General features: G+C 40.4%; 1 protein-coding gene and 1 pseudogene across 8 annotated transcripts in view; one reads left to right on the top strand and one right to left on the bottom strand.

The window, feature by feature from the left end:
- The window catches only part of SNX25 (sorting nexin 25), a 159,190-nt gene that overhangs the window by 33,166 nt on the left and 99,863 nt on the right, over positions 1 to 26,161 (top strand). For 5 of the 8 annotated variants that reach the window (XR_013532756.1, XM_035292529.3, XM_078366136.1 and 2 more), the window contains exons 2-3: positions 5,977 to 6,061; positions 20,307 to 20,523. Coding sequence is in view for 7 of the 8 variants with exons in the window: in XM_035292529.3 (XP_035148420.1) it covers positions 5,977 to 6,061; positions 20,307 to 20,523 (302 nt within the window). In the remaining variant the exon portion in view is untranslated. Of the gene's footprint in view, positions 1 to 5,371; positions 5,465 to 5,976; positions 6,062 to 20,306; positions 20,524 to 26,161 lie in introns of all 8 variants that reach the window. The other 3 variants (XM_035292528.3, XM_035292526.3, XM_078366135.1) reach the window with 1 other exon arrangement.
- LOC103791721 (elongin-C pseudogene) lies at positions 10,505 to 10,834 on the bottom strand (annotated as a pseudogene).

Here is a 26,161-nt window from a genome sequence, read left to right as displayed (position 1 = left end):
CTCTGCCTCCCAAAGTGCGGGGATTGTAGGCGTGAGCCACCACACCCGCCCAGGAACTTCAAAGTTGTTCTGGTTCTATGGTCTGATCAGTGTTATTCATTTAACTATTTGCCAAAGCATTGAGGAGTTGTGATTACAATTATTTATCAGTGTAGACCTCTGAAAGCGTTTAACTGTTACCCCTAAAATTCCTAAGTTGTTTAAATATTTGCCTGATGTTTTAAAAGCAGTAGAATTTGGAACTTCCTCGTTTCCTCAATTTTTTTCTTTTGCGAACTAAATGAAAAATGTTAAAATTACAATAAAATCTAGACCATTTATTTAATTTGATAGAGAGCTACCCAGAAACTAGAAAATAGTTTTAAAAGGTTGCAGTATTTTGTTTAATGCATTAAATGTCTTTGTCTATATATGATTGTGATTTAAGATTTTTAAAAAACGCCTTGGGAAAATGTTGAATGCTGTAATGTTAATTTGAGCCTAAAGGAATGTCTTTTATTTCTTGGTTGTAATGTGTATATCAAAGTTTTTTTTTTAAATCCGCTAAGAAATCTTGAATCTGTCTTTTTTTTCTTTTTTTATAAGGTCACCAGGAGACTTTTGTTTGTTTTTAATAAGGATAAGCACGAACAGGGATGGCATCCTTGGCACTTGATCAGAGATAGCGTGAGAGTAATCAAGGACTGGAAATGCTCCATTTCCAGTTGGGTGGCATGGGGCTGTGGGATTGATTGCGTCTGTTCTTGTGCGGCCTGCTTGAGAACAAAGCACTTCTCCACAGTTGCTTGTAGGATGAGGGTGACAGTAACATTAGCCATTTATATCTCCGAGTCATGTGGCAGTGCTGACCAAGCACTTGTCATATTTCATACGAGAAGAAAATGTTCTATAATTTTTTTTCCTTCCAAACCAATAAGTAGACCCCAATTACCTTAGACAAGTGATCAAGTAAAAAAAGAAAATCTTCTTTTTAGTCTCACGGGCCAGATAGTGAAGTGTGAATTCTGTAGTCTCTCCTTTAAGAAGAAAAATGCCAACAAGTATTTTTTTTCTCCCCCAGTCTTGCTCTCTCGCTCAGGCTGGAGTGCAGTGATGAAATCTCAGCTCACTGCAACCTCCATCTCCTGGGTTCAAGGGGTTCTCATGCCTCAGCCTGTTGAATAGCTGGGATTACAGGCAACCGCCATCACACCCAGCTAATTTTTGTATTTTTAGTAGAGACAGGGTCTCACTCTGTTGGCCAGACTGGATTCAAACTAACCGATCTCAAGTGATCTGCCGGCCTTGGCCTCCCAAAGTGCTGGAATTACAGGCATGAGCTACTGTGCCCAGCCCAAAGCAGCATCTTTATAAATTACTATTTTTTAACATCGCTTGCTATTATGCAGATGCACACACAGTTAAAATTCTATACCCCTGCCTAGAGGAAACAACTTTTAAAAGTGTTTGTGCTTGGAAACATTTTCCTATTATAGAAGACTTTCCATGAAGGTATATATGTATCCCTAAAGCATTCTTTTTTTTTTTTTTTTTTTTGGGGGGGGGAGGAAGGCAGGAAGGAAGGGAATAAGGACTGTAGGGAGGAAGGAAGGGATGAAGGAAGGAAGGAAGGGAGGAAGCGGGGAGGGAGGGAGGAAGGAAGGAAGGGAGGAAGCGGGGAGGGAGGGAGGGAGGGAGGGAGGGAAGGAAGGGAAGAAAGGAAATCAAGCAATGAAAGAGACATTGCCGACCTGGATCTAGAGGTTTACAAGTTGATTTCTTTTTTTTTGAGAGAAGGAAAGAAAAAAAAAATAAGTAAAGGAGAGGAAGAGAAAGAGGGAGAGTAAATGGAAATATTGCTTTATTTTGAAAAAAATTGGGTATTAATAATGGCCAATCAATGTTTCATTTAAACTTATGGGTAGGTGTGATGTGGTATTGACAAGAATGTATATTTTGTGTATTTGAAGTGGAGAGCTCTATAAATATTTATTAAGTTTACTTGTTCTGGATCTGAGTTCGAGTCCTTGATATCCTTATTAATTTTCTGTCTCATTGAATCTAAGTCTCCTATCTGGGTGTTAGGATCGTTAGCTCTTGTTGTTGCATTGATCCTTTTACCACTATATCTTTGTTGCTTTAAAATCTATTTTATCTGATACAAGAATTGCAACTCCTGCTTTTTATTTATTTATTATTTATTTTTGCTCTCCATTTGGTTGGTAAATCTTTCTCCATCCCTTTGTTTTGAGTCTTTGTGTATCCTTGCATGTGAAACAGGTCTGGATGTAACATGACGTTGGGTTTTGGCTGTGTCTTTTGATTGGGAATTTAGTCAATTTAAATTTAGGGTTACTGCCATTTGATGTTGACTGGCTGTTTTATCCATTTGTTGGTGTAAATTCTTCTTTATGTTGGTGCTCTTTACTTTTTGGTGTATTTTTAGAAAGGCTAATACTGGTTGTTTCTTTCTGTGTGTAATGCTTCTTTCAGAAGCTCTTGTAAAGCAGGCCTGGTGGTAATAAAATCTCTGAGTTCTTGCTTGTTCATAAGAGATTTTATTTTTCCTTCAGTTGTGAAGCTTAGTTTGGCTGGATATGAAATTCTGGGCTGAAGGTTCTGTTCTTTGAGGATGTTGAATATTGGCCCCCACTCTCTTCTGGCTTGTAGAGTTTCTGCTGAGAGATCTGCTGTAAGTCTGATAGGCTTGCCTTTGTGAGTAACCTGACCTTTCTCTCTGGCTGCCCTTAGTATCTTCTCCTTCGTTTCAACCCTGGTGAATCTAACGATTATGTGCCTTGGGGTTGCTCTTCTTGAGGAATATCTTTGTGGTGTTCTCTGTATTACCTGGGGTTGAATGTTGACCTGCTTTGCTAGTTTAGGAAAATTTTCCTGAATAATATCCTGAAGGGTATTTTCCATCTTGGATTCATTCTCTCCGTCGCATTCAGGTACACCTATCAAACGTAAATTTGGTCTTTTCACATAGTCCCACATTTCTTGGAGACTTTGCTCATTCCTTTTTATCCTTTTTTCTATAATCTTTTCTTCATGTTTTATTTCATTAAGTTGGACTTTGACCTCTGATATCCCTTCTTCTGCTTGAACAATTCGAGTGTTTAAACCTGTGCATACTTCTCGGAGTTCCTGTATTGTATTCTTCAGTTCCATTAATTCACTCATACTCCTCTCTAAGTTGTCTATTCTCAATAGGATTTCACCAAACCTTTTTTCAAAGTTCCTAGTTTCTTTACGTTGGGCTACAACATGTTCTTTTAACTCACCGAAGTTTATTATCCATTCCTTGAAGAGTGATTCTGTCATCAGGAGGCGCTCGTTCTCCATCAAGCCTTGTTCCATTGTTGCTGTGGAACTGTGATCATCTTTAGAGGGAGAGGCGTTCTGACTTTGAGTATTCTCAGCTTTTTTACGCTGGTTTCTTCCCGTCATTGTAAATTTATCCTCCTGTCGTCTTTGAAATTGCCAACTTTCAGATTAGGTCTCTTGAGTGGACGTCCAGGTTGTTAGTTCCCAGGGCCAGAGCAGCAGCGTTAAAACTGATGGTGCTTTTCTGCCCAGGATTCTCCTGTCTGGCTTCCTTCTTGTGTCCGTAGTAGGCAACTCTGTCTTCCTGGGGCTCCAAACCTCAGTCAGAAGAGGAACCGGTCCCGTTTACTCTGCGCCGAGCGCTGCCGCATCGAGGTGCCAGCGGAACCGCTGCGCCGACCACGAGAGTCGCGCTGGCGACTCGTGTGTTTCCACCACTGGGGGATCTTCTGCTTCGTGAGCGACCAGACTTTGTCTGAAAGTGTGGCGTCCTCTAGTTCTCCAGGCCTTCCCTGAGAGCTGCAATCCCAGGATGTTAGCAATCGGCCATCTTGGATCGTTCTGTCTAAAGCATTCTTTTTAATGGTTTACCGTAATTTATTTAACTGTTTGACTATTGATATATATAGATACACTTGCGCTACTTCCAATTTTTTTTGCTCCTATAATCAGTACAGCAGTAGAATTCCGTATACATGTACTTTTTTTTGCATTTCTGCTGGACATTGCAGTGGTATTGCAGAATAAAAGTCCTTTAGCCTTTATTACAGGGTGCGGTGGCTCATACCTGTCATCCCAGCACTTTGAGAGGCTGAGGCGGGTGATCACATGAGGTCAGGAGTTCGAGACCCACCTGGCCAACATGGCAAAAACCCATCTCTACTAGAAATACAAAATTAGCTGGGTGCGGTGACGTGTGCCTGAAGCTACTCTGGAGGCTGAGGCAGGAGAATCACTTGAACCTGGAAGGTGGAGGTTGCAGTGAGCTAAGTGGTTGTGGTGAACAGCACTGTACTCCAGCCTGGGCAACATGTGAGACTAAAAAAAAAAAAAGTTCTTTAAAGTTTTGATACATGTAGCTCAGTTGCCTTCTTAAAAGCCTGTAGAAATAGATATTTCCCCCAACAATATATGAGAACAGCTGTTTTCCTGTGTCCTCGTCAACATTAGATATGTGAGTCCTTTCCTCTGCTTTGGCAGTCTGGTGGTATCTCGTTGCTCTCATTTGCATTGCTCTAATAAAAACGGGGATTGCATTTCTGGTCACATTTATCAGTCATTTGTTTATCTTTTATCATTTCCCTTTCAACTTTTTGTTTGGTTTTCTTTTGAGTTATTTTTCTTATTTTGGAGTCTGTATATATTTAACAAGTTTTTTATTACAGATACTAGAGAGATTGTCTCCTAGTCTATCATTTATATTTTGTCTGCATCATGTTTTGTGAAACAAGAATTTTGTATATTAGGTAATCAGATTTGTGTTTTTTTTTTTTTTTTTTTGAGATGAAGTCTCCCTCTGTTGCCCAAGCTGGAGTGCAGTGGCATGATCTCAGCTCACTGCAACCTCCACCTCCCGGGTTCAAGCAGTTCTCTGACCTCAGCCTCCCAAGTAGCTGGGACTACAGGTGCCTGCCACCATGCCCGGCTGATTTTTGTTGTATTTTTAGTGGAGACAGGGTTTCACCATGTTAGCCAAGATGGTCTCTATCTTCTGACCTCGTGATCCCCCCACCCTGGCCTCCCAAACTGCTGGGATTACAGGCGTAAGCCACTGCGCCCAGGGCATTTTTTTTCCTTCATACCATTTGGATTTTTGTTTTATTTTAGAAAAGCCTTTTCCATTCCAAGATTATAAAAAGCTGCTCCCTTATTTCCTCTTAATTCTTTTTTAGTTTAAAACATGTTTAGCTGTTTAATCTTTTCGGAGTTATTTATATACAAAGTGTAAGACTGTAACCTTTTATTCCCATGTGAATATCAAATTATCTCAACATCATTTACCGACTAGTGTGTGTTTTTTTCCCATTAATTTCAAATTTAAAAAAAAAATTATGTTCTTGGCCAGGCGCGGTGGCTCACACCTATAATCCTAGCACTTTGGGAGGCCGAGGCGGGTGGCTCACGAGGTCAAGACATCGAGACCATCCTGGTCAACAAGGTGAAACCCTGTCTCTACTAAAAATACAAAATTTAGCTGGGCATGGTGGCGTGCGCCTGTAATCCGGGCTGCTTGGGAGGCTGAGGCAGGAGAATTGCTTGAACCCAGAAGGCGGAGGTTGCGGTGAGCCGAGATCATGCCATTGCACTCCAGCCTGGGTAGCAACAGCGAAACTCCGTCTCAAAAAAAAAAAAAAAAAAAATTATGTTCTTAATTTGCACATATATAGTTACATCAGTTTGTGTACTGCCTACCATTGTATTGACTTATTTATTCCTATACAGTCGTTATACTGTTTTGATATCTGGTAGGGAAAATCCTTCCTTAAACTTTTTTTTTCCAAAAAATTATAACTAACTAAGTATTTATTTACTTCTGGGGAAAAACTTGTATTATTCATTAAGGTTTATCTTAATGCTTGTTTAGATGGCATTTCATACCTTTGGTTTTCTTTTCATACGTGATTTATTCATTCAGTAATCTGCTTTGTATTTTTTTTTCTTTCATTTCAGAGTCCTGTGTATGGAAACTCACATGAGTCGGCTCAGTCTAGAAGGGTAGTAATTTCTCATAATATGGATAAAGCTCTGAAAGAAGGTAAGGATTAAATGAGGGTATATACTTACCATGTAAAGCAATTCATTATGTTCTAAAAGGAAAACAATAATCTCTAGCAAGTTTACTCTGTCTACACGTAGCATTAGGGATTTTTTTTTATGAGTTTGTATTTGACGCCTAAATACATCTGTGTTTTGGTTGCATGTAAGGGATTTACACGTTTGCTGAATAGGAATTTCCAGATTATGTGAAACTAGCCAGCCATGTGGAGCTAGTTCCATCATGTGAAGCACGAATCTATTCTCTCTTTTCTAAAATGGGTTTTAGACATTTTTTTTTCCTTCTAGCTATAGCTTCTAGCTAAACCTAGTACATTGGGGATAAATGGACTCAGGCTCAGTCATAGAAAAACCAGTTATAAACCCTACTAAGTGATAGTAGTCTTTCAGAGGAATGAACATAAAATGAAGCTTATATTGAGGCTGGCAGAAGTGGGGTGGTGGAAGGTAAAGCATGGCTAGGTCTGAAAGTGATACTAAGTGTACTTTTAAATATTAAAATTTTAAAAGAATGTATTTTGAAGATGAAATTAAGGTTTAAGAAAGATTTTAAAAATCAAATTTCTAAAAAATTGACAGTTTCAGTTAATTTTCAGAAAACAAGTCATGAGTTTTTCAGGTGAATACAGGTTGTTAGACATGAAGTTAAGAGAACTGAATTTAAGTGACCTGTACATATATATGTTTTACTTGTGATTGTTCACAAAAGTCACCATATTAAAATCTGAAGATGAGAGTGTACTATATCAGTACAGGAGCAGTTTGAAATTATGTGGATTCATAGAATTTTAGACATTTGGAGACTATAATTAAATTTTTAAAATATTTCTATTAGTAGTTAAAATACAATGACTTATAAAACTTACTGGATTTAAAATTTGGCTATTCATAATCTCATAATCACGATTTTAGAGTACAGGATTGTCTGGGTGTGGTGGCTCATGCCTGTAATCCTAACGTTCTGGGAGACCGAGGTGAGTGAATCACTTGAGCCCAGGAATCCAGCCTGGGCAACATGGTAAAACTCTGTCTCTACAAAAAATACAAAAATTAACTAGGAATGGTGGCACATGCCTGTGGTCCTGGTTACTTCGGAGTCCCAGCTACTTGGGAGAATGAAGTGGGAGGATTGCTTGAACCGAAAAGGCAGAGATTTGCAGTGAGCCTAGATTGCACCGCTGCACTCCAGCCTGAGCAACACAGTGAGACTCTCTCTCAAAAAAAAATGCACAGGATTTAGTCTTAATTGCTTTTATTGAGGTAAAATTTACGTGGTTTGAAATGTACAGATCTTATACAATTCAGAAATTTTCATAAATGCATGTAACTGTGTAACCACCTCAATCAAAATAGAGAACATTTCCATCATTCTAGAAAATCTGCCTCATGCTCCCTTTGATCAACACCCACTCTTCATTGTATCACTTCACTTTGCCTCCTCCAAAACTTTATGGAAATGGAATCATACAGTGTGTATTCTTTTATGCCTGGCTTCTTTCACTCAACATAATATTTTTGCGATTCATCCATATTGTGTATATCAGTTTATTCTCTGTTACTTCTGGGTGGTATCCCATTACACTAATACAGCTACCACAATATATTTATCCTTTCTCCTGTTGGACATTTGGGTTATGTCTAAGTTTTGGAAAGTTAGTGAATACAGTTGCTATCAATAAATATTTCACGGGACATGTTTTTATTTCTTGCGGATAAATATCTAGGAGTAGAATTGCTGAGTCAGGATATTTGCTTGTTTAACTTTATAATAAATTACCAAAAAGTATTCCAACATGACTGTATTTTTTTAGACTCTCACCAACAATTTATGACAATTCCAGTTGTTTCATATTACCACCAACATTTGCTGTTGTTTTTTTCCTCTTTTAGCCACTCTGATGGGTGTGAGATAGTATCTATCTTATTGTGGACTTGAATTATGTATCCCTGTTGACTATGATGCTAAACACCTTTTTATGTGTTACTGACAGTTTTCAGATTTTTATTTGTGATGTGTCTAGTCAAGTCTTTTTTAAGCTTATAATTTATTTATAGTTTTTAAAATATCTGGATTCATGTCTTCTGATACGTATAGATATAGTGAGTTTTTCTTCTAGTTTGAGGCGGACTTTCACCATGTCGGTCAGGCTGTTCTCGAACCCGTGACTTCGTGATCCGCCTGACTCTGCCTCCCAAAGTGCTGGGATTACAGGTGTGAGCCACTGTGCCCAGCCGCCTTTTGTTTTCTTAATGGTATCTTTGGATGTTTTTAATTTTGATAGAGTCCAATTTTTCTCCTCTCTGAGTATTTTTTTTTTTTTTTGAGACGGAGTTTTCCTTTTGTTGCCCAGATTGGAGTGCAATGGTGCAATCTCTGCTCAACGCCACCTCCCCCTCCCAGGTTCAAGTGATTCTCCTGCCTTAGCCCTGCCACCCCCAGTAGCTGAGACTGCAAGTACATGCCGCCATGCCCAGCTAGTTTTTTGTATTTTAGTAGAGACAGTTTCACTGTGTTGCCCAGACTGGTCTCGAACTTCTGACCTCAGGTGATCACCCGCCTTGGCCCCTCAAAGTACTGGGATTACAGGCATGAGCCACCATGGCTGGCCTCCTCTCTGTTCTTTAGACAGATAGATAGGATGATGATTATCTTTCAAGTACACCAACCTTTTTTTCTGTCTCATCTCCAATCTGTAGCTAAGTGCATCCAGTGAAATTTTTATTGCACACTTTGTACCTTTCATGTCTAGAATTTCCATTTGGTTCTTTTTTTGTTGTTGTTTCTGCAGTTTTTGCTTCTCTGCTGAGATTCTCATGTCTGTCAATTATTATGTCGTTTTAATTTTTAATTTCTTGAACACATTTTGTAGTAGCTGCTTTAAAGTTCTTATTTGCTAATTCCAACATTCAGGCTATCTTGATGATGGTTTTTGCTAATTGCTTTTTCTTTTGGCTAGATGTCACTTTTCGGGGGTTTCTTCTCATGTCTAATTGTTTTTTTTGGTATACTGGACAATGTAGATGCTGCTTTTTAGACATCCTAGTTCTGTTATCTTCCTCTGAAGAGTTTTTTAGTATGTAGTTTAATTAATGGCTGACCACCTTGAAGATGCTGGTTTTATACATTTTCTTAGGATGGGTGTGTTTGGATTTTGTCCTTAATCTAGAGTGAATCCCTCAGTCCAGGGACATAGGCCCACCTCCTCTGGTTCATGGCTCTTCCACAATTGCAATGGAAAGCCCAACACCTCTGCGTTGGTGGAATTACAGCTCCAAACTGTCTCCCTGGTGGACAGTAGTTGGAATATCTGCTCAGCTCTGAGTCTTCCAGCTGTTGCTTTCCACTGGTCTCCTCTAGTCTTACCCTCATTCACTGTCAGCAATGAGTTTGTGAATCTGTACCCAGATTTCATAGCATTTATTTCTTGCCTTTATTTCAGCAGCCCGGGCAACTCTTCAATCTGTTTTCCGATATATTAAGCAAAAAATCTCTTTTAGTTTACTATCTGTACCTCTAGGACTGCCGTTGCTTTTAGGGAACAAGCTGTGTATAAACATGGATCTTACCTAGTTCCATTCCTTTCTTTCGATAATAGATTCCCCTCTCAGTACTTTTAAATACAGATGGTTCCTGATTTATGAGAGTTCAGTTTATGATTTTTTTACTTTTGTGGGGTGGAATGGGGTGTTCTTAGGATGCAACAACATCACAAGTTGAGGGGCATCTGTAGTTTTCTAAAATGTCTTTTTCCAGATTTCCAAATTATTTTCTGTAGGAAGGTTAGTCTGCTATTCTACCACCCCTGGAATTAGAACTCTCTCCTTAATATTAAAAAATTTTTAATTGTGTTAAAATAGACTTAACATAACATTTATCATTATAACCATTTTAAGTATATAGTTCAGTAATGTTTTGGGGTGTGTGTGTGTGTGTGAGAGAGAGAGAGAGAGAGAGAGAGAGAAGGAGTCTTGCTCTATTGCCCAGGCTGGTGTGCAGTGGGATGATCTAAGCTCACTGCAGCCTCTGCCTCCCAGGGGTTCAAGCGATTCTCCTGTCTCATCCTCCTGAGTAGCTGGTATTACAGACACATACCACCATGCCTGGCTAATTTTTGTATTTTTAGTAGAGATGGGGTTTCACCATGTTGGCCAGGCTAGTTTTGAACTCCTGACCTCAAGTGATCCGCCTGCCTCGGCCTCCCAAAGTGCCAGATTATGGGTGTGAGCCACCACGTCTGGCCTTGGTATAGTAATGTTAAGTACATTCACATTATTTTACAATCAATCTCTAGAACTGTTCTCATCTTGGAAAACTGAAACTCTCTACCCATGAAGTGACAACCCCTTTCTCTTCCTCCAGCCCCTGGTAACCACCATTCTACTTTTTGTCCCTATGAATTTGACTGCTTTTTTTATTATTTATTTAACAATCTAGGAAGTTCGCAGCCATCAGCAGTTCTAGTGCAATTTCAGGTGCAGTTGGGAATTCGGGAATCTTGGTGGAGCTGTTAGTGTAGCGAACCTTGTATGTAAAATACATACATACTTTGGATAGCACATGTGAAGGTATCTCTCTAAAATTGACCTCATTGGTTTCATTCTCAGCAGATTGACCTGGGCCACTCAGTATGGCTTTTTTTGTGCCTGATGTTCATGCATGTTCTCTTTTTACGATAAATTGATGGCCATGAAATGAGATCAGTTTGACAGACATGGCATCAGGGCCTTCACAGCCACCATAGGTTTTCTCCTCTCCATCCGTTTTTTCTTATGAAATTCTACTTTGCTTCCTTAGGAACTCTAGTAGTTTCCTGGTGAGGCGAGGATGCAGAGCGCGTCGCTCACTTCCGTCTGTAGGAAGTCTGAATTTGACTAAGTATCTCATCTAAGTGAAATCATATAGTATTTGTCTTTTTGTATTCGGCTTATTTTACTTAATGTCCTCAAATAGTTTCATCCATGTTGTAGCATGTGACAGGATTTCCTTCCTTTCTCAGGCTGAATGATATTCCATTGCGTCTGTGTGTGTCTGTGTGTGTGCGTGTGCGCATGCGCGTGTGTGTGCATGTGCACGCGTGCACCACACTTTGTTTCTCCATTCACTCATCAGTGGACACTTGGCTTACTTTCTACTTTTTGGCCATTATAAATGATGCTGCTATGAACTTGAGTGTCTCTTTAAATTTTGAAGACTTAGAAATTTCTCTGTACTTAGACATGACCTTTCGGCTCGTTTCACAAGTACTTGTGTGGGAATGAAACAGACAGGATAAGGGTTGAGGCTTTGTTGGCAGAAACAAATAACACATTATCCTCAAACTAATTTCTATTCACTGGTTTCTTCTGGAAGGAAAATGTTTTCCAAAGCCTTTGGGTAGGCGTTTTAGTTTATTATACTTTGCCGCCACTTTTTTTTAACCAGATTCTTCATGTTCAAAACACAATTTTTTTTTTACCTGTCCTTTGCTTTAAAGTGGTTTTCAGGGAAAAGCCGCTAAAGTTGAGCATGACACCATCTAACCAAAGAAGCGTTAGTAGCTGCTATCAAGTTAGTTACTGAGAGTAAAATGCATGCATTTGGCAGTATTCAACAGCAACCACAACGAACAAGCAAAACTGGATTCGCCTTCCAAGAAAAACTTGCTCAGCTGGTTTTATGGAGAATTAGAATCTAGAAATGTATATTGAGAAGGCGAAGAGGTTTTATCAGCATGTAGAAAATCTTGAGTGGTTATAATTTGCGTCTCTGGAGTGTTTTAATTTACATTTCTAAACCTGCCACCAATATATTTCATTGGAATTCAGAATGTTATTAACTAGCAATAATAGATTTAATATTGATCAAATTGAGGGTCTCTGTAATTTGCAAAACATTAAACAATATACTTATTAAGGCTGTTGTAATTTGAGTTCAGTTATATGAAATGCTTATAAAATGTTTATCTAAAAATTTCCTCCTTAGAAGCTAATTTACACTAGAGAGCATTATTGTATCATTTTATCTTTATATATCTATTTAAATGCTTTTCGAGTATGTAATTTAAAAACATTTATTTAAAGAGTTAAGTCATACATAAGGCATGTGTGTGTGTCTGTGCATGTATCCATGTTCTGCATGTTGGTATGTAGATATTTTTGTCACTAAATTTGTGCTTGTGTTATAGTAATTTGAGCTCAGTATAAGTTAGGATTTAAGTCTTTACAGATTGAATCACAAAGAAGAAAGAAGTAATAGTCAAAAATGCAGAGCAAAATAATATACTCCAGCTTTCTGTGAAGCAATGAGAAATAAGAAATACTAAAGCTACAAATGCTGGAAGTTAAATGGCACCCTTGAGGAAAGTGATCAGAGCGTATTACTGCTCTGTTTTGTTAGCCACTTTAAAATGTAAACCTGTATTTTAGGGGTTCAGATCTATTATGAATGAACTGTTCTTTTTGAGAAGTCAGAGCAGTTATCCTTCTGTACCACATAGCTTCAGAAGCTTCTCCTAAAGCTACATTTACCAAAAACTGACAGAAGATAGAAGAAAAAAGACTTCTAAAAATCTCTTTGACTTACTGTTAAATCTCAGCAAATCTGTCACCTCATTTACTGTAGCCTACCCTGAATTATCTCTAATGTGGACCAAATAATTTAATTGTATAATTATTGAGTACATGCTATTTGTTCAGTGGTGAGTTGAATGTTAAATTGAAAGTTCCTGAATTGAAACTATAACTCTTTATGAGATTTTATCTTTTTCAAGGCAATGGGGATGCTGACCTCAGACTGTCTGCCACACAGAAAACTCTGAAAAACAGCAAAAACCCAGATGCCATACACAAAAAAACCCACTGTCTGAGTATCTTAGAATTAAATACCATTACCCTCATTTTTTGCAATTAATATTACAGGTGCATTTCAGACTTTTTTTTTTGAGACTGAGTCTCACTCTGTTGCCTAGACTGTGTAGCAGTACAAGCCACAGACGAAACCTCCTGGATACCAGATTTAAAGAAGGAAGTGGCTTTTATTCGGCCAGGAGCATAGGCAGACTTGCATCTCAAGAGCTCGCTGACAAAGAAAATCTTAGCCCTTTTAAAGGCTTACAATTCTAGAAAGTACGTGTGAGAGGTGAAGTAGGCGTGGAGTACCTGCCCAGTAGGAGTTTGAGCAAGATTGAGCGAGAACAATGGAGGGTTTCTCCATATTATGCCTGTGATCTATAGATAGGAGTGCATGGGGTGGGGTTTAATCTTTAACCTCCAGGCCTGGTAAGCTGAGCAAGCCAACCTTGCCATTGACCTCATGCCTGCTATGTCTCAATTTTTACTTCCTCCTCCTTTAAGACTAGAGACAGGAAAGAGGGGTCTCTCTTCTCAGCTGGAGTGCAGTGGCGTGATCTCAGCTCACTGCAACCACCACCTCCCAGTTTCAAGCAATTCTTGTGCCTTAGCCCCCCAGGTAGCTTGGGATTACAGGCGTGAGCTACCATGCCTGGTTAACTTTTGTATTTTGGTAGAGTCGGGGTTTCACCATGTTGGCCAGGCTGGTCTTGAACTCCTGATCTCAGGTGGTCTGCCTGCCTTAGCCTCCCAAAATGCTGGGATTACAGGTGTGAGCCACCATGCCTGCCCTACATGTCCATTGCAAAGTGAGTATATTTCAGCTAGTTTTGATTGGCCCTTAATGCTTCTCTGAATTTCATTTGTACATATGCCTATAAGTAATTGTTATACGAAAGGTCATAACTTGAAAACAATCATGATTAGCAGAAGATACTGTAAGGTCCTTGTCCAAGTATAACAGAAGTTTTATGGAGAACATGGAGATCAAAACTTTCATATAGAACTTTTAACAGCTTTGGAACAGGTCCTAGATAACTCAAGCCTTATGTGGTAGTCTTTTTTCCAAGGCTCCCCATATGGCTGTTCCAGATGTCTGGCTGTCTGAGAATTAGATGGCGACACAGAGGAAGCAAGGCTCGCATGACTTCTCCTACCCTTTAGAAAGCTCAACTCATGTAGTTCATGCTCTTCTCCCAGTGACAGGCAATATGTATATTATTTTTGTTGTTGGGTAGATAAGTAGCTCTATTAATCACATAAACTAATAACCCCAAGTCTTCCTAGATGACTTTCCATTGCTTTTTAAAACGTTGCAAACCATAAAAGGCCATCTATATGAACAATGGAATTGTTGTTGTTTCTCATTGTCATTGGACCAGTTTCTGGTTGAATGAGGACCGTCTCTTTGTTCTAAGAGACCCAGGCCATGTACATTTATGACTCATGGGGCTCTACCTCATGGGCAGGACACATATCTTTGAATTGTATCTCTGAATTCCTCAGGGCAAAAGGTAAGGGCAGAAAAAAAGGCTCTCCTGGAGCTCCCTTTCTCATACTGTTTGCTTAGCTGGAGGCATTCCTTGTTCTGAACATTTGTGGGTAGAGATTACCTAACATCCTGTTGTCTAGACTTCCGTGGGAGCCTTTTAACTAGTGTCCTCATCTCTAGCTTCTCCTCCTTTGTTACGCTAAATCCTATTTTCAGATTAACCTAACTAAAACTAAAGTTCCAATCATGTTACTTCCAATCATGTTACTTCATTCTCTAAGGTGTCCAGCATCCCCCTTTTTACCTACTCATTTCTTTGAGAGCAGTTCTAAAAATAGATATTCTCGAATGACAATAGCTTGTGAATTGGTGTTGGGTGTTATGCCTTTAGATGAAAGATTCTTGGCCTGGCGGTGAGGATAAGTGTTCTCTCATTTCTCATAGTGATTGATTATACTGTTTGTGTTTCTGTTTCTTTTTTTTTTGCTTTAGCAGGTGCCTTGATCTTGAATGTTTCTTTCTTAATAAAAGCCATAAAATAATTTTATGGTTACAAATTTCTGTCTCCTTAAATTGACCCATAGGGTATGTTTTAAAGTATTTTGTTCATATGTATACTTGTGTAAATTAGTTTATGTAGTTACATAGTGTATATTTAGAATCATGGTTTTGTTTTTGTCTTTTATTTATTTATTTAGTTTTTTGAGATGGAGTTTTACTCTGTTGTCCAGACTGGAGGGCAGTGGTGCAATCTCGACTCCTGGGTTCAAGTGATTCTTCCACCTAAACCTCCATAGTAGCTGGGATTACAGGTGCCTACTACCATGCATAGCTAATTTTTTAATTTTTAGTAGAAACACGGTTTCATCATGTTGGCCAGGCTGGTCTGGTTCGGCCCACCTCGGCCTCTGAAAGTGCTGCCATTTCAGATGTGAGCCACTGCACCCAGCCTGTATTTTGTATATTTAAATGATATATATTTTTATGATACTTAGCTTGAAGAGAGGTGTCGTTGAACTATTAATAGACAATATGGCCGGGTACAGTGGCTCGTGCCTGTAATCCCAGCACTTTGGAAGGTGGAAACAGGCAGATCACAAGATCAGGAGTTGGAGACGAGCCTGGCCAATTTGGTGAAACCCATCTCTACTAAAAATACAAAAATTAGCCAGGCGTGGTGGTGCATGTCTGTAGTCTCAGCTATTTGGGAGGCTCAGGCAGGAGAATTGCTTGAACCTGGGAGACGGAGGTTGCAGTGAGCCGAGATCACACCACTGCACTCCAGCCTGGGCAACAAGAGCGAGACTCGTCTCCCAACAAACAAAAAACAACAGGCTCACGCCTGTAATCCAAGCACTTTGGAGGCCAAGGCGGGCGGATCACCTGAGGTCAGGAGTTCAAGACCAGCCTGACCAACATGGTGAAATCCTGTCTTTAAAAAAAAAAAAAAAAAACCCCAACAAGAAAAAAAAATACATACCCTGTGGCTAACACATATCTCTATTATTGAGTACAACCTTTCACCAATATTTATGTTATCAATTCCTGACCAAAATACGTTATCAGAGGAATATTTCAGAGCTGTGTTAATTAGCATATCCAGTGTGATTAACAAATGTAATAGGATGTTATACAGGTTATATGCCTTTCACATTAAGCCTTTTTAACGCTGAACAGTATCTTATTTTGAAGATACTGAGTCTTTTATAACTGTTCTTAATTTCCTGTTATAATTTAAAATTAAATTTTAATCAAAAGGAAAAATGCCTCTATTTTCCAAATGTTTGAGGCTGCAGGTTTGTTCGCCACTAGTTAATTCAGTGGTATAGAAACTTTAGTTTAATTAAGGAGCCAAATAGAAAGAATTGCAAATGAAGAAGACTGCATCATTTTGTTGACAAGCTAGCTCTCATTATGCCCTTGTTATTGGCACGATGTTCAGAAGAAGGATATAAAGGGCTTGTAGACAAAGGCCTTTGGAAGCTATTTATTCCAACCAACCATCTCAGGAAGTAATTTTTTTTTTTTTTTTTTTTTGAGACAGAATTTCACTCCTGTTGCCCGGGCTAGAGTAGGATGATGTGATCTTGACTCACTGTAACTTCTGCCTCTTCCCCCCGTTTTAGGCGATTCTTTTGCCTCAGCCTCCCAAGTAGCAGTGATTACAGGCACCACCATACCTGGCTAATTTTATATTTTTAGTAGAGATAGGGTTTCTCCATGTTGGTCAGGCTTGTCTCGAACTCCCAACCTCAGGGAATCCACCCGCCTCAGCCTCCCAAAGTGCTGGGATTATAGGCATGAGCTACTGTGGCCAGATTTTTTTTTTTTTTTTTTTTTTTTTAAGGTGGAGTCTTTGTCTCCAAGCTGGAGTACAGTGGCACAATGTTGACTCACTGCAACCTCTACCTCCCAGCAATTCTCCTGCCTCAGCCCCTGGAGTAGCTGGGGCTACAGGCGCTCGCCACCATTCCTGCTAATTTTTGTATTTTTGGTAGAGACTGGGTTTCACCATGTTGGCCAGGCTGGTCTGGAATTCCTGACCTCAAGTGATCCACCCACCTCGGCCTCCCAAAGTGCTGGGATTGAAGTGTGAACCGCTGCACCTACCCTCACCTATTGGTTCCATTTGTGTCTTCTACAGCAGTTTTGCAAAGTGCAGCCTTTTACATATATTTTTTCATGTAAATAATGTGTTTTAAACAAAATGGATATCCAGTGGACGAGGATACTGTTTTAGGTTTTGCCTGTCTTTTATTCATGCAGCTTAATCTCGTTCCTTCTATGTGGAGTGTGCTGAGTAGAAAGAGTATCCGGCAGATAGGAGACTTGGCTTTGCCACCTTTTTGAGCAAGTTACTTCACCGCATGAGCCTCAGTTTCCTGAAGGAATGAAACTCACTGTGTAGGAACCATGGTCTATTTGTTTGTTGCCAACAAATGATATTATAGGATCAACCCATCCTTGTTTTGCAGTTACATCTGGGTCAGAAACCATTTCCGATGTTTTTCCTTAATGGAAGAGTCCAATTAGGGATGAGATGTGGCTACTTTTTGCAAAGTCTAGAAAGCAAAACAGCCGTTTATTCAAATGAATATCTGAAAGTTAGCAGAAAATAAGAGGTTCAGATGCCTTGTTTTCTGGTTTTGCTTTTGCTCTGCCTTCTCTTTTGTGTCCAGTGCTTAGTGACGTGGATATTGATTTTACCCTGTGTACTAGAAGTCCTCTATAAATTGTATTTACTAAGTGGTAAAAGATTGAGATAACAGATTGTTTTTCTGTCTTTGGCAATTAATTGTTCTCAGCTGGAAGGCATAGTTATCCCTGCAGCTGAGGCCGCTAGAATCACTCTGAAAATGTATTTAAACCTTTGTATCATTGTTTGTGAACAAAATTCTTAATGCTCTTGCATGTGTTTGAGTTATGAGATTTAAGATGCTGTTTTATAAATTGTAAAGCTGAATTGCAAAAAACTGGAAATATGAAAAAACATTGAACGTACTTCCACAGTTGATATTTCTAGAGGGGGGAAAGCCCTCGTAGAACGTTAACACAAAAATTGCACTTCCTTTGACCTGCAGACACTTGAAAATATGTGATTTGATTTGCCATTCAGTTTTCTGAGAAAAACGACTCTCCCTCTCCCCATCCTTTAATCACTCCCCGCCGAAAACTCACCTAAATTTCTTTTTATTTCTTTCTTTTTTCCTTTTTTTATTTTTTGAGCCAGGCTTCTGCTCTCTCACCCAGGCCGGAGTAGTACAGTGGCACCATCTTGACTCACTGCAACCTCCACCTGCTGGGCTCGAATAATCCTCCCTTCTCAGTCTCCCAAGTAGCTGGCGCTATAGATGTGCCCACCACATCCGAATAATTTTTGTATTTTTTGTAGAGACAAAGTTTTGCCATGTTTCCCCGGCTGGTCTCAAATTCCTGGGCTCAAGTAATCTTCCCACCTCGGCCTCCCAAAGCTCTGGGATTACAGGCATGAGCCACTGCGCCCTGCCAATTTAGTATTCTTAAGCTTCTAAATTCGTGCGTAGTGGCCAAGATGAATAAAATGAGCACCAAATTCTAGGCTAAAAAATTCTTTGACAATTATAGGTTAGTAGCTTTTAGGAAGTTCTAAAGTAGATCTGGTTCATGTAGGATTCCTGGGGATAAAGTCATGTGCAGATAATTAAAGAAAAGCAGGAGGGTTCATCATTTTTCTGAAATGACATATAGTCACATCTGAAATTAAGCCAAATCAAATAGCGTTTGAAAAGTGAAAAAAAAAAACAAGAACCTTAAAACTCAGAGAAACAAGAAGTGATAACAAATAACCCTGGTACCTCGAGGTGGAGCAGGATCGTGTAGCTAAATGTTTTTCCCCCTTTGGGCCCTGTCGGGAGTCACCACTGAGCCCACTAATACTTTATTTTTCCAGAGACCTCGCTTCTTTCAGACATCACACTGGCTTCACCTTCTTTCTATCTAGGCTGTAGCTGTGCCATCCAACACAATAGCCACTAGACAGTGTGGCTGCAGAGCACCCAAACGTGACTGGTTCAAACTGAGATTGCTGAGACAACGAAACACACACCAGATGACAGAGCTTAGTACGAAAAAAAGCAAAGCATTTTATTAGCAGTCGAGTCACCAATATTGATTACATGTTGAAACAATATTTTGAATGTATTTTGTGAAATGAATATATTATTAATTTTACCTGTTTCTTTTTTATTTGTTACTGTTTATCATATTTTTTTTGAGCTTCTTGTTGTGGTGTCTTTTTATTAATGTGCTTCTAGAAAACTGAAAACTTATGTATGCAGCTCTCACATTCATAATATTTGATAGCACTAGTCTATGGCTCAGCTTTCCTCATTCCAAGGCACGGAATTATGAACACAGGTGCTAGAAATCTCCCAAAGAAGATGACTGGCCACAGAGGCTGATATCCAAGACTGGTTTATGGGATTCTTTATATGATAGTTGAAGTCTTGTTTTTCTTTTTCTTTTCTTTTTTTTTTTTTTGTAAGATGGAGTCTCGGTCTGGCTCCAGGCTGGAGTGCAGTGGCACGATCTTGGCTCAGTGCAACCTCCGACTCCCTGGTTTAAGTGATTTTCCTGCCTCGGCCTCCCGTAACTGAGATTACAGGCATGTGCCACCACGCCCAGCTAATTTTTTGTATTTTTAGTAGAGATGGGGTTTCACCATGTTGGCCAGGATGGTCTCGGACCTCATGATCCGCCTGCCTTGGCCTCCCAAAGTTTTGGGATTACAGGCTTTAGCCACTGCATCTGGCCAGTTGGGGTCTTGTTAGGAGACAGAAACCACACTGTAATTGAACAGGGAAAGTTAAATGTAAAGAATTATTAATGTACGACATGGGATTAAATACTAAGGAGTAAAGAGAACACCAAAGAATATGGGAAGAGCAGATGTTGGGAGCAGCCGTTCCCACTAGGGCGGAGGCAGGGCACCTTAGGACAGAGTAAATTTGGAGGAAGTTCCCTTTTTTATCCTAGGGTTGAATTCCAGGCCTTGGAGAGGACACAACCTTGGCCCACTTGATGGTGAAGAAGGTTGAACAGATACCACAGGCGAGGGGGAGCCACTGTAGGGTGCCAGCAGAATTCTCTGGGAAGCTGTCCTGGGGATGCCACTGGAACTCGCTATTGGGGTGAAATAAGGCAATGTAGGAAAAGTTAGGATGTGGTCACCATACCTAAACATTCTAGATAGATGAGAATCTTTCATTTTAAAAGACTCAAGACTTCTCGGGAGTTCTGTTTTCTCCCCTCTTTATATTTTAAACAGTGAATATTACATAGCAGACGGCCAGTTTGCAGTAGAAATGCTGTGTTGGTGTTTGCTTCTTTCCCTCGTTTTCCTCATCACTTTGTTTATTCCTGGTAGTGTTCGACTACACTTACAGAGATTACATTCTGTCCTGGTATGGAAGCCTCAGCAGAGATGAGGGGCAGCTTTACCATCTGCTCCTGGAAGACTTTTGGGAAATGGCCAGGCAGCTTCACCACAGACTGAGTCACGTGGATGTGGTTAAAGTGGTCTGCAGTGATGTCGTCAGGACCTTACTCACTCATTTCTGTGACCTGAAAGCTGCAAACGCCAGGTAACTCTTAGAAGCAACTTACCCGCTTTTTTTTGCATCAATTTTTTTTTTTTTAATTGAGTAAGGGGTCAAAGTCAAGATAAAACTCTAGAATATTCTGCCTATTGCTGGCACTTGCTTAAAAATGTGGATGAGTTAAGGGGGAATAATTATTGTGTTCTGATAGAGTAGTTTTTTTAACTTTCTCCTAGAAAACCACTTGATAAATATGATTAATTCTATGAATAAACAGTAAAGTGAATTTTGCTAACCAGCACTGTGATGATCTTATTTATGGTATTATGAGTATCTAGAAATAAAAATTTAAATACAGTGTTTTCTAATACGAACAGTGTGAGTGAGTATACAGTATTTAGACATTTAAATATGGTTCATGTTTCTTTTTGTTGAGTCCTGTGTTGAGCTCTGTCGCATCACAATATCCTGAAAACTGATTTTCAAGGGTACTTAATATTGGAGCTTCTGGGCTTTAATTAGAGAAATTTAGTTATGAAAGTAGCTGATATTTAGGCTTGTTAGCCCTTTGTTACAGAAAATTTGTTAGAGAAATTTTGTTATGAAAGTAGGTAATATTTAGGCTTGTTAGCCCTTTGTATTGTTACATACATAGCAGTTGTACATAGAAAGCTGTCTAACTGAAATGGGTAGCCTTCTGCCTGTGTGCATGTGGACACGGTTGGAATGGGAATGGGAACAGTTAATGTGGCCTATTCTCACTTTCAGGGAAGAGAGAAAGTATTTAGATGATGTCACCCTTGTGCCCTGCGATGCTGCTCGTGCAGGGGACCTTGCTGCTGAATGTGGCAGTCAGCAGATCTCCATTCCCAGCTGTATTGCCCCTTCCTGTGTCTCCTCTTCCCTCCCTCAGGTTTATGAAGCCAAAATCCACACTCATGACATGACATGCCCACTGTTTCCCAGCTTGCTGCCCCAGTGTTTTGCAAATTCTTTTTAAAACTACGAAGCACTGTAAGAATTTCATTTGATATTACCACCCAGTTTCATAAAACACTACATTTGTTACCTGTGATAACTTTGACATTTTTTGTTTTTTAACATTTTAAAAAATAATATTTAAGACCAACTCCATTTTATTTTCTTTCTTAAGTCACAAACCATGGTTTGAAAAACATTCCTGTAAAGCAGTGGTTCTCAGACTTCTTGTTTCTAGGATTTCTCTACATTCTTAAAAGTTCCTGAGAACCTCAAAGAGCTCATTCCTGTGGGTTCTGTCTAATGGTGTGCTGGACTGGCTTGTACTGGCATGCACGAGTGAATTGTGCACAGGTCTTCCCAACTTTTAGTTCGGTAATATCAGATTGATAACTTGAAATGGGCCATGGTGAGAGTATTTACACCATGGACTGGGGAAATGATCCGAATCAGAGCATTTTTTTCTCAGGAGAGCCAATTGTTAAACATTTACCATTTCACCACTCATCATATCTATTGGTATTTACCATATTTGATATTTAAAAACTAAGAATTTTAAAAAGTGCAAGAATACACAGTACACTTTTCATTAGCCACAGGAGTGATGATGTCAATTCACATCATGTAGCCTGTGGAAACTACTATGCTTGGAAAAATGAGAATGAAAAAGACTAATGACCTTTTTATATTATTATAGTTTCAACATCCCAGATCCCCTGCAAGGATCTTGGCCTAGAAGACTCTGGCCTACCCTTTGAAAACTGCTTATAGAGAAAGTAACTTCCAGTAAGTAGAGAGGGGTGTGAATTAATAAGGAAAGTGAGAGAAGTAGGACTCTTGGGTTACCTACTAGAGCCTCAAATGCTTCAGCCTCTCCTTTTGAAGTGTTCAGCAACTCTGCAAACACCTGCTAATCTGCTGTGGTTTACGTTATTTAAAGTGTTCCGTAGTTCTGCCTAACAAATACCGTCAAACACTTGTTTGAATTCAGTGAAAGCTTATTTGAAAGTATTTAAATGATGGTCCAATAGAGGACAGTATTTTCTCTTTCCCTCTCCCCTTCTCTCCCCTCTTCCTTTCTCTCCCCTCTCCCCTTCTCTCCCCTCTCCCCTTCTCTCCCCTCTCCCCTTCTCTCCCCCTCCCCTTCTCTCCCCTCTCCCCTTCTCTCCCCTCTCCCCTTCTCTCCCCTCTCCCCTCTCCCCTCTCCCTTCCTCTCCCTTCTCCTTTCTCCCCTCCTCTCCCCTCTCCCTTCCTCTCCCTTCTCCTTTCTCCCCTCTCCTCTCTCCCCTCTCCCTTCCTCTCCCTTCTCCTCTCTCCCCTCTCCTCTCTCCCCTCTCCCCTCTCCCTTCTCCCTTCTCCCTTCTCCCCTCTCCCCTCCTCTCCCCTCTCCCCTCCTCTCCCCTCTCCCCTCTCCCCTCTCCTCTCTCCCCTCTCCTCTCTCCCCTCTCCCTTCTCCCCTCCTCTCTCCCTCCCCTCCTCTTCCCTCTCCTCTCTCCCCTCCTCTCCCCTCTCCCCTCCCCACTCTCCCCTCCTCTCCTCTCCCCTCCTCTCCCTCCTCCCCTCCTCTCCCCTGTTCCCTTTCCCCTCCTCTCCCCTCCTCTCCCCCTCCCCTCCTCTCCCCCTCCCCCCTCTCCCCTCCTCTCCCCTCTCCACTCTCCCTTCCTCTCCACTCTCTCCTCCTCTCCCCTCCTCTCTCCTCTCCCCTCTCCCTTCCTCTCTCCTCTCTCTCCCCTCCTCTCCCCTCTCCTCTCTCCCCTCCTCTCCCCTCTCCTCTCTCCCCTCCTCTCCCCTCTCCTCTCTCTCCCCTCCTCTTCCCTCTCCTCTCTCCCCTCCTCTCCCCTCTCCCCTCTCTCTCTCCATATATATATATGTACAATGTTTTTTTTTGGAGACAGTCTCACCCTGTTGCCCCAGCTGGAGTACAGTGGTGTGATCTCAGCTCACTGCAGCCTTCACCTCTTGGGTTGAAGAATGCTTGTACCTTAGCCTTCTGAGTAGCTGGGAGTACAGTTGTGTATCACCACACCCAGCTAAATTTTGTATTTTTAGTAGAGATGGAGTTTCACCATTTGGCCAGGCTGGTCTCGAACTGCCAACTTCGAGTGATCCACCTGCCTTGGTCTGCCAAGGTGCTGGGATTACAGACGAGCCACCATGCCCGGCCTGAGGATAGTATTTTAAATTAATGCTTATTCCATTTCGGAGACTGATGGGTTTAGATTTGGGAGAAGAGCAAGTGGTTAGAGAAATTCAGTAGTCTTATGATTATCTAATTTCAACATGAGAAAATATTTTTCATTCAGACATTTACCAGCTTTTGAAATTACTGCTTTTGTTGTTAATATAAAGATATAGATAAAACATCAGAATAATAGAAACAGAGAACTGATTTAATATTAGAAGCTCCTTCTCTTTGATCTTCTAGTTTTTTTTTTAGGCCAAGGGTAGATTTATTTTACTGGCAACTGGGCTGTGCCTAGAAACTCTAGTTGATGATAAAAAATAAAGAACAAAATAGAGAAAAAAAATTTACCACGTTTCTCCTGGATTATGGATATTTGATAAAGTACCAGTGGGTCACTGGCATTTTTCGCATGGATGACTGTGTCTTGGAGAACTGGTATTGTCTGTGTATCATCTTATGCGAACCAGGCAATGAGACTGGCAGACAGTGAGTCCAGGTTTAATGGCGAACGTCTGTGTCTGCCTGCCCCAGGAAAATAGTGCCCTTGTCCTAGAAATCTTATTAGTGTGCAGATCTCCGCTGGCTGCAGAATGACTTGGGTAACCTGGGTAGCGCCCAGTTGAATCGGCCACTCTCAGACAAACAATAATAAATTGCCTTAATAAAACGCCACATCCTCGAGTTGACTGTTGGGCAATTGTTTGTGGAGGCAGCTTTCTGGTCGGCCTGTGTTTATTTCTAGCCCGTCATGCTGTTGCTGCTTTAAGCCAATCTAGACCACACTGAATTCTTGCCTCTGCTTCCTCTTCCTTTGTCCCATCTGTCTCGCTCCAGCATGTTTTGGGAAAATCTAAAAATGATTGCTTTTATACTACTATTTCAATGGCATCTTTAATTTCATCGTTTTCTTCTTTGCTGGTCAAGTACTGGCATGCAGTTTGAGGGAAAAAATAGAATGTTTTTGTTCATGTGTTTTTCTTCTTTATCTCTGAAACGTTCTTTTTCATCTTTGTAATTTCTGATTGTGGTGTAATGTCAGGAGTTGGGACTTGAGATTGAAACAGAACAGGACTCGAGAGAGTTCTTTCTACCATTTATTACCTCTGTGACGTTGACTTCACATTCAGATCTTAATTTTCTCATCTATAGAATGCAAGTGATGATGTCCACTTTTTGGTGTAGGCGGGAGAGTTAAGTCACTGTACATTTGAAGTGCATAAAAGACTAATGTCCTTTTGCTCACTCAAGGAGTGAGAACCCAGAGTAAGTAGTAGGAATTACAGCAAGCACACGATTGATCCACACAAGGGTGCCGCAGACTGATGTTACAGCCACTAGAAGGCCAGTAGGTGTCTCCTGCCGCAGAAGCAGCCCTACCCGTCATGACCCTTTCTTGGCTTTAAAGTAAGACTTGATGACCACTCAGTAGAGGCATAATAGGAGCATTCTGCTCAGAGTTAGTGGAGGGATTCCGGAGATCACGCTGCTTCGGCCGGCCCTCTGGCCTTTGGCCCTGACTTAGCTGTAGGAGGGAGAGGAACCTGTGGCAGTCTGAGCACCAGGCTCGTTTATTATCTGCCTTCCACTGTTAGGGAGAAGGGACTGTGTAGTCTTGAGAGGGATTTTTATGTTATTTAAATAAGTTTCTCTTGTGAAAGTAGACTTTTTCCCCTGCAACTTCCTCCAGTACTTATTAATGAAATATATATTTAAAAAAAGAATTGCCTTTAAAAGTGCCTGACATGACAAAGGAGTATCATCTTAATCTTACCGTATTGAAATATCAACCTAGTGGGCAGCAAAGCTAGAATTCAAAATCATGGAAGATGCGGCTTTAAAAAGCCAACGTCTCAGTGTATGCATACAGGCTTGTTCTAAACATTTCTTTCCATGTTGTTGGCTTTACACATTAGGATAGAATTCCTCCAGGTTGTACAAGACAGAGGAACCCTTCTTTTCTACGAGTGTATGAAAAGAAAGAACCTTTATCTTTCTTTCTAGAGTGTTCTTTTCATACACTCTAGAAACTAGTCTTCAGTCTCCAGTGCAAAAATAAATTGCAGTTAACACCTGAGAGGCATGGGTCATAAAGGCACCAATATATGCACTAGTTGCCTTTCCTTTGCAGTACCTAGTATGTTTCTCTCCTTCTGTTTCATGTTTTTTCTCAGTATTAGCTACTAGTTAGTGTAAGAGTCTCATACTTTTCCTCCTTATCTGGAAGATATTAGAAAAAGCAGCCTCCCAGGCTTTCTGGAATCACTATCAAGACACTATGGAAAGGGAAGTTTAGAAAGTTCTGTTTTCCGGTCCTCTTCATTCAGATCCTACAAATTAATGGTCCTGGGATGGAATCAGTACTGAGAGGGAAGTGCACAACCAAGATTGTCAAGACTGGCTGAAAAATACTTAGGAGCCTCACAGAAGGCAGTTTGCCAGCGAATTAGATGACACTGAGTTTATAGGCCCTCTGCTCACTAGAAATACCGGTAGACTTATCCTATGATCTCCCAGTCAGAA

Source organism: Callithrix jacchus, chromosome 3 (genome assembly GCF_049354715.1).
Source record: "Callithrix jacchus isolate 240 chromosome 3, calJac240_pri, whole genome shotgun sequence".
NCBI lineage: Eukaryota > Metazoa > Chordata > Mammalia > Primates > Cebidae > Callithrix > Callithrix jacchus.
The sequence above is the reverse complement of the archived record's forward strand: the minus strand, read 5'-3'. Positions and strand labels throughout refer to the sequence as shown.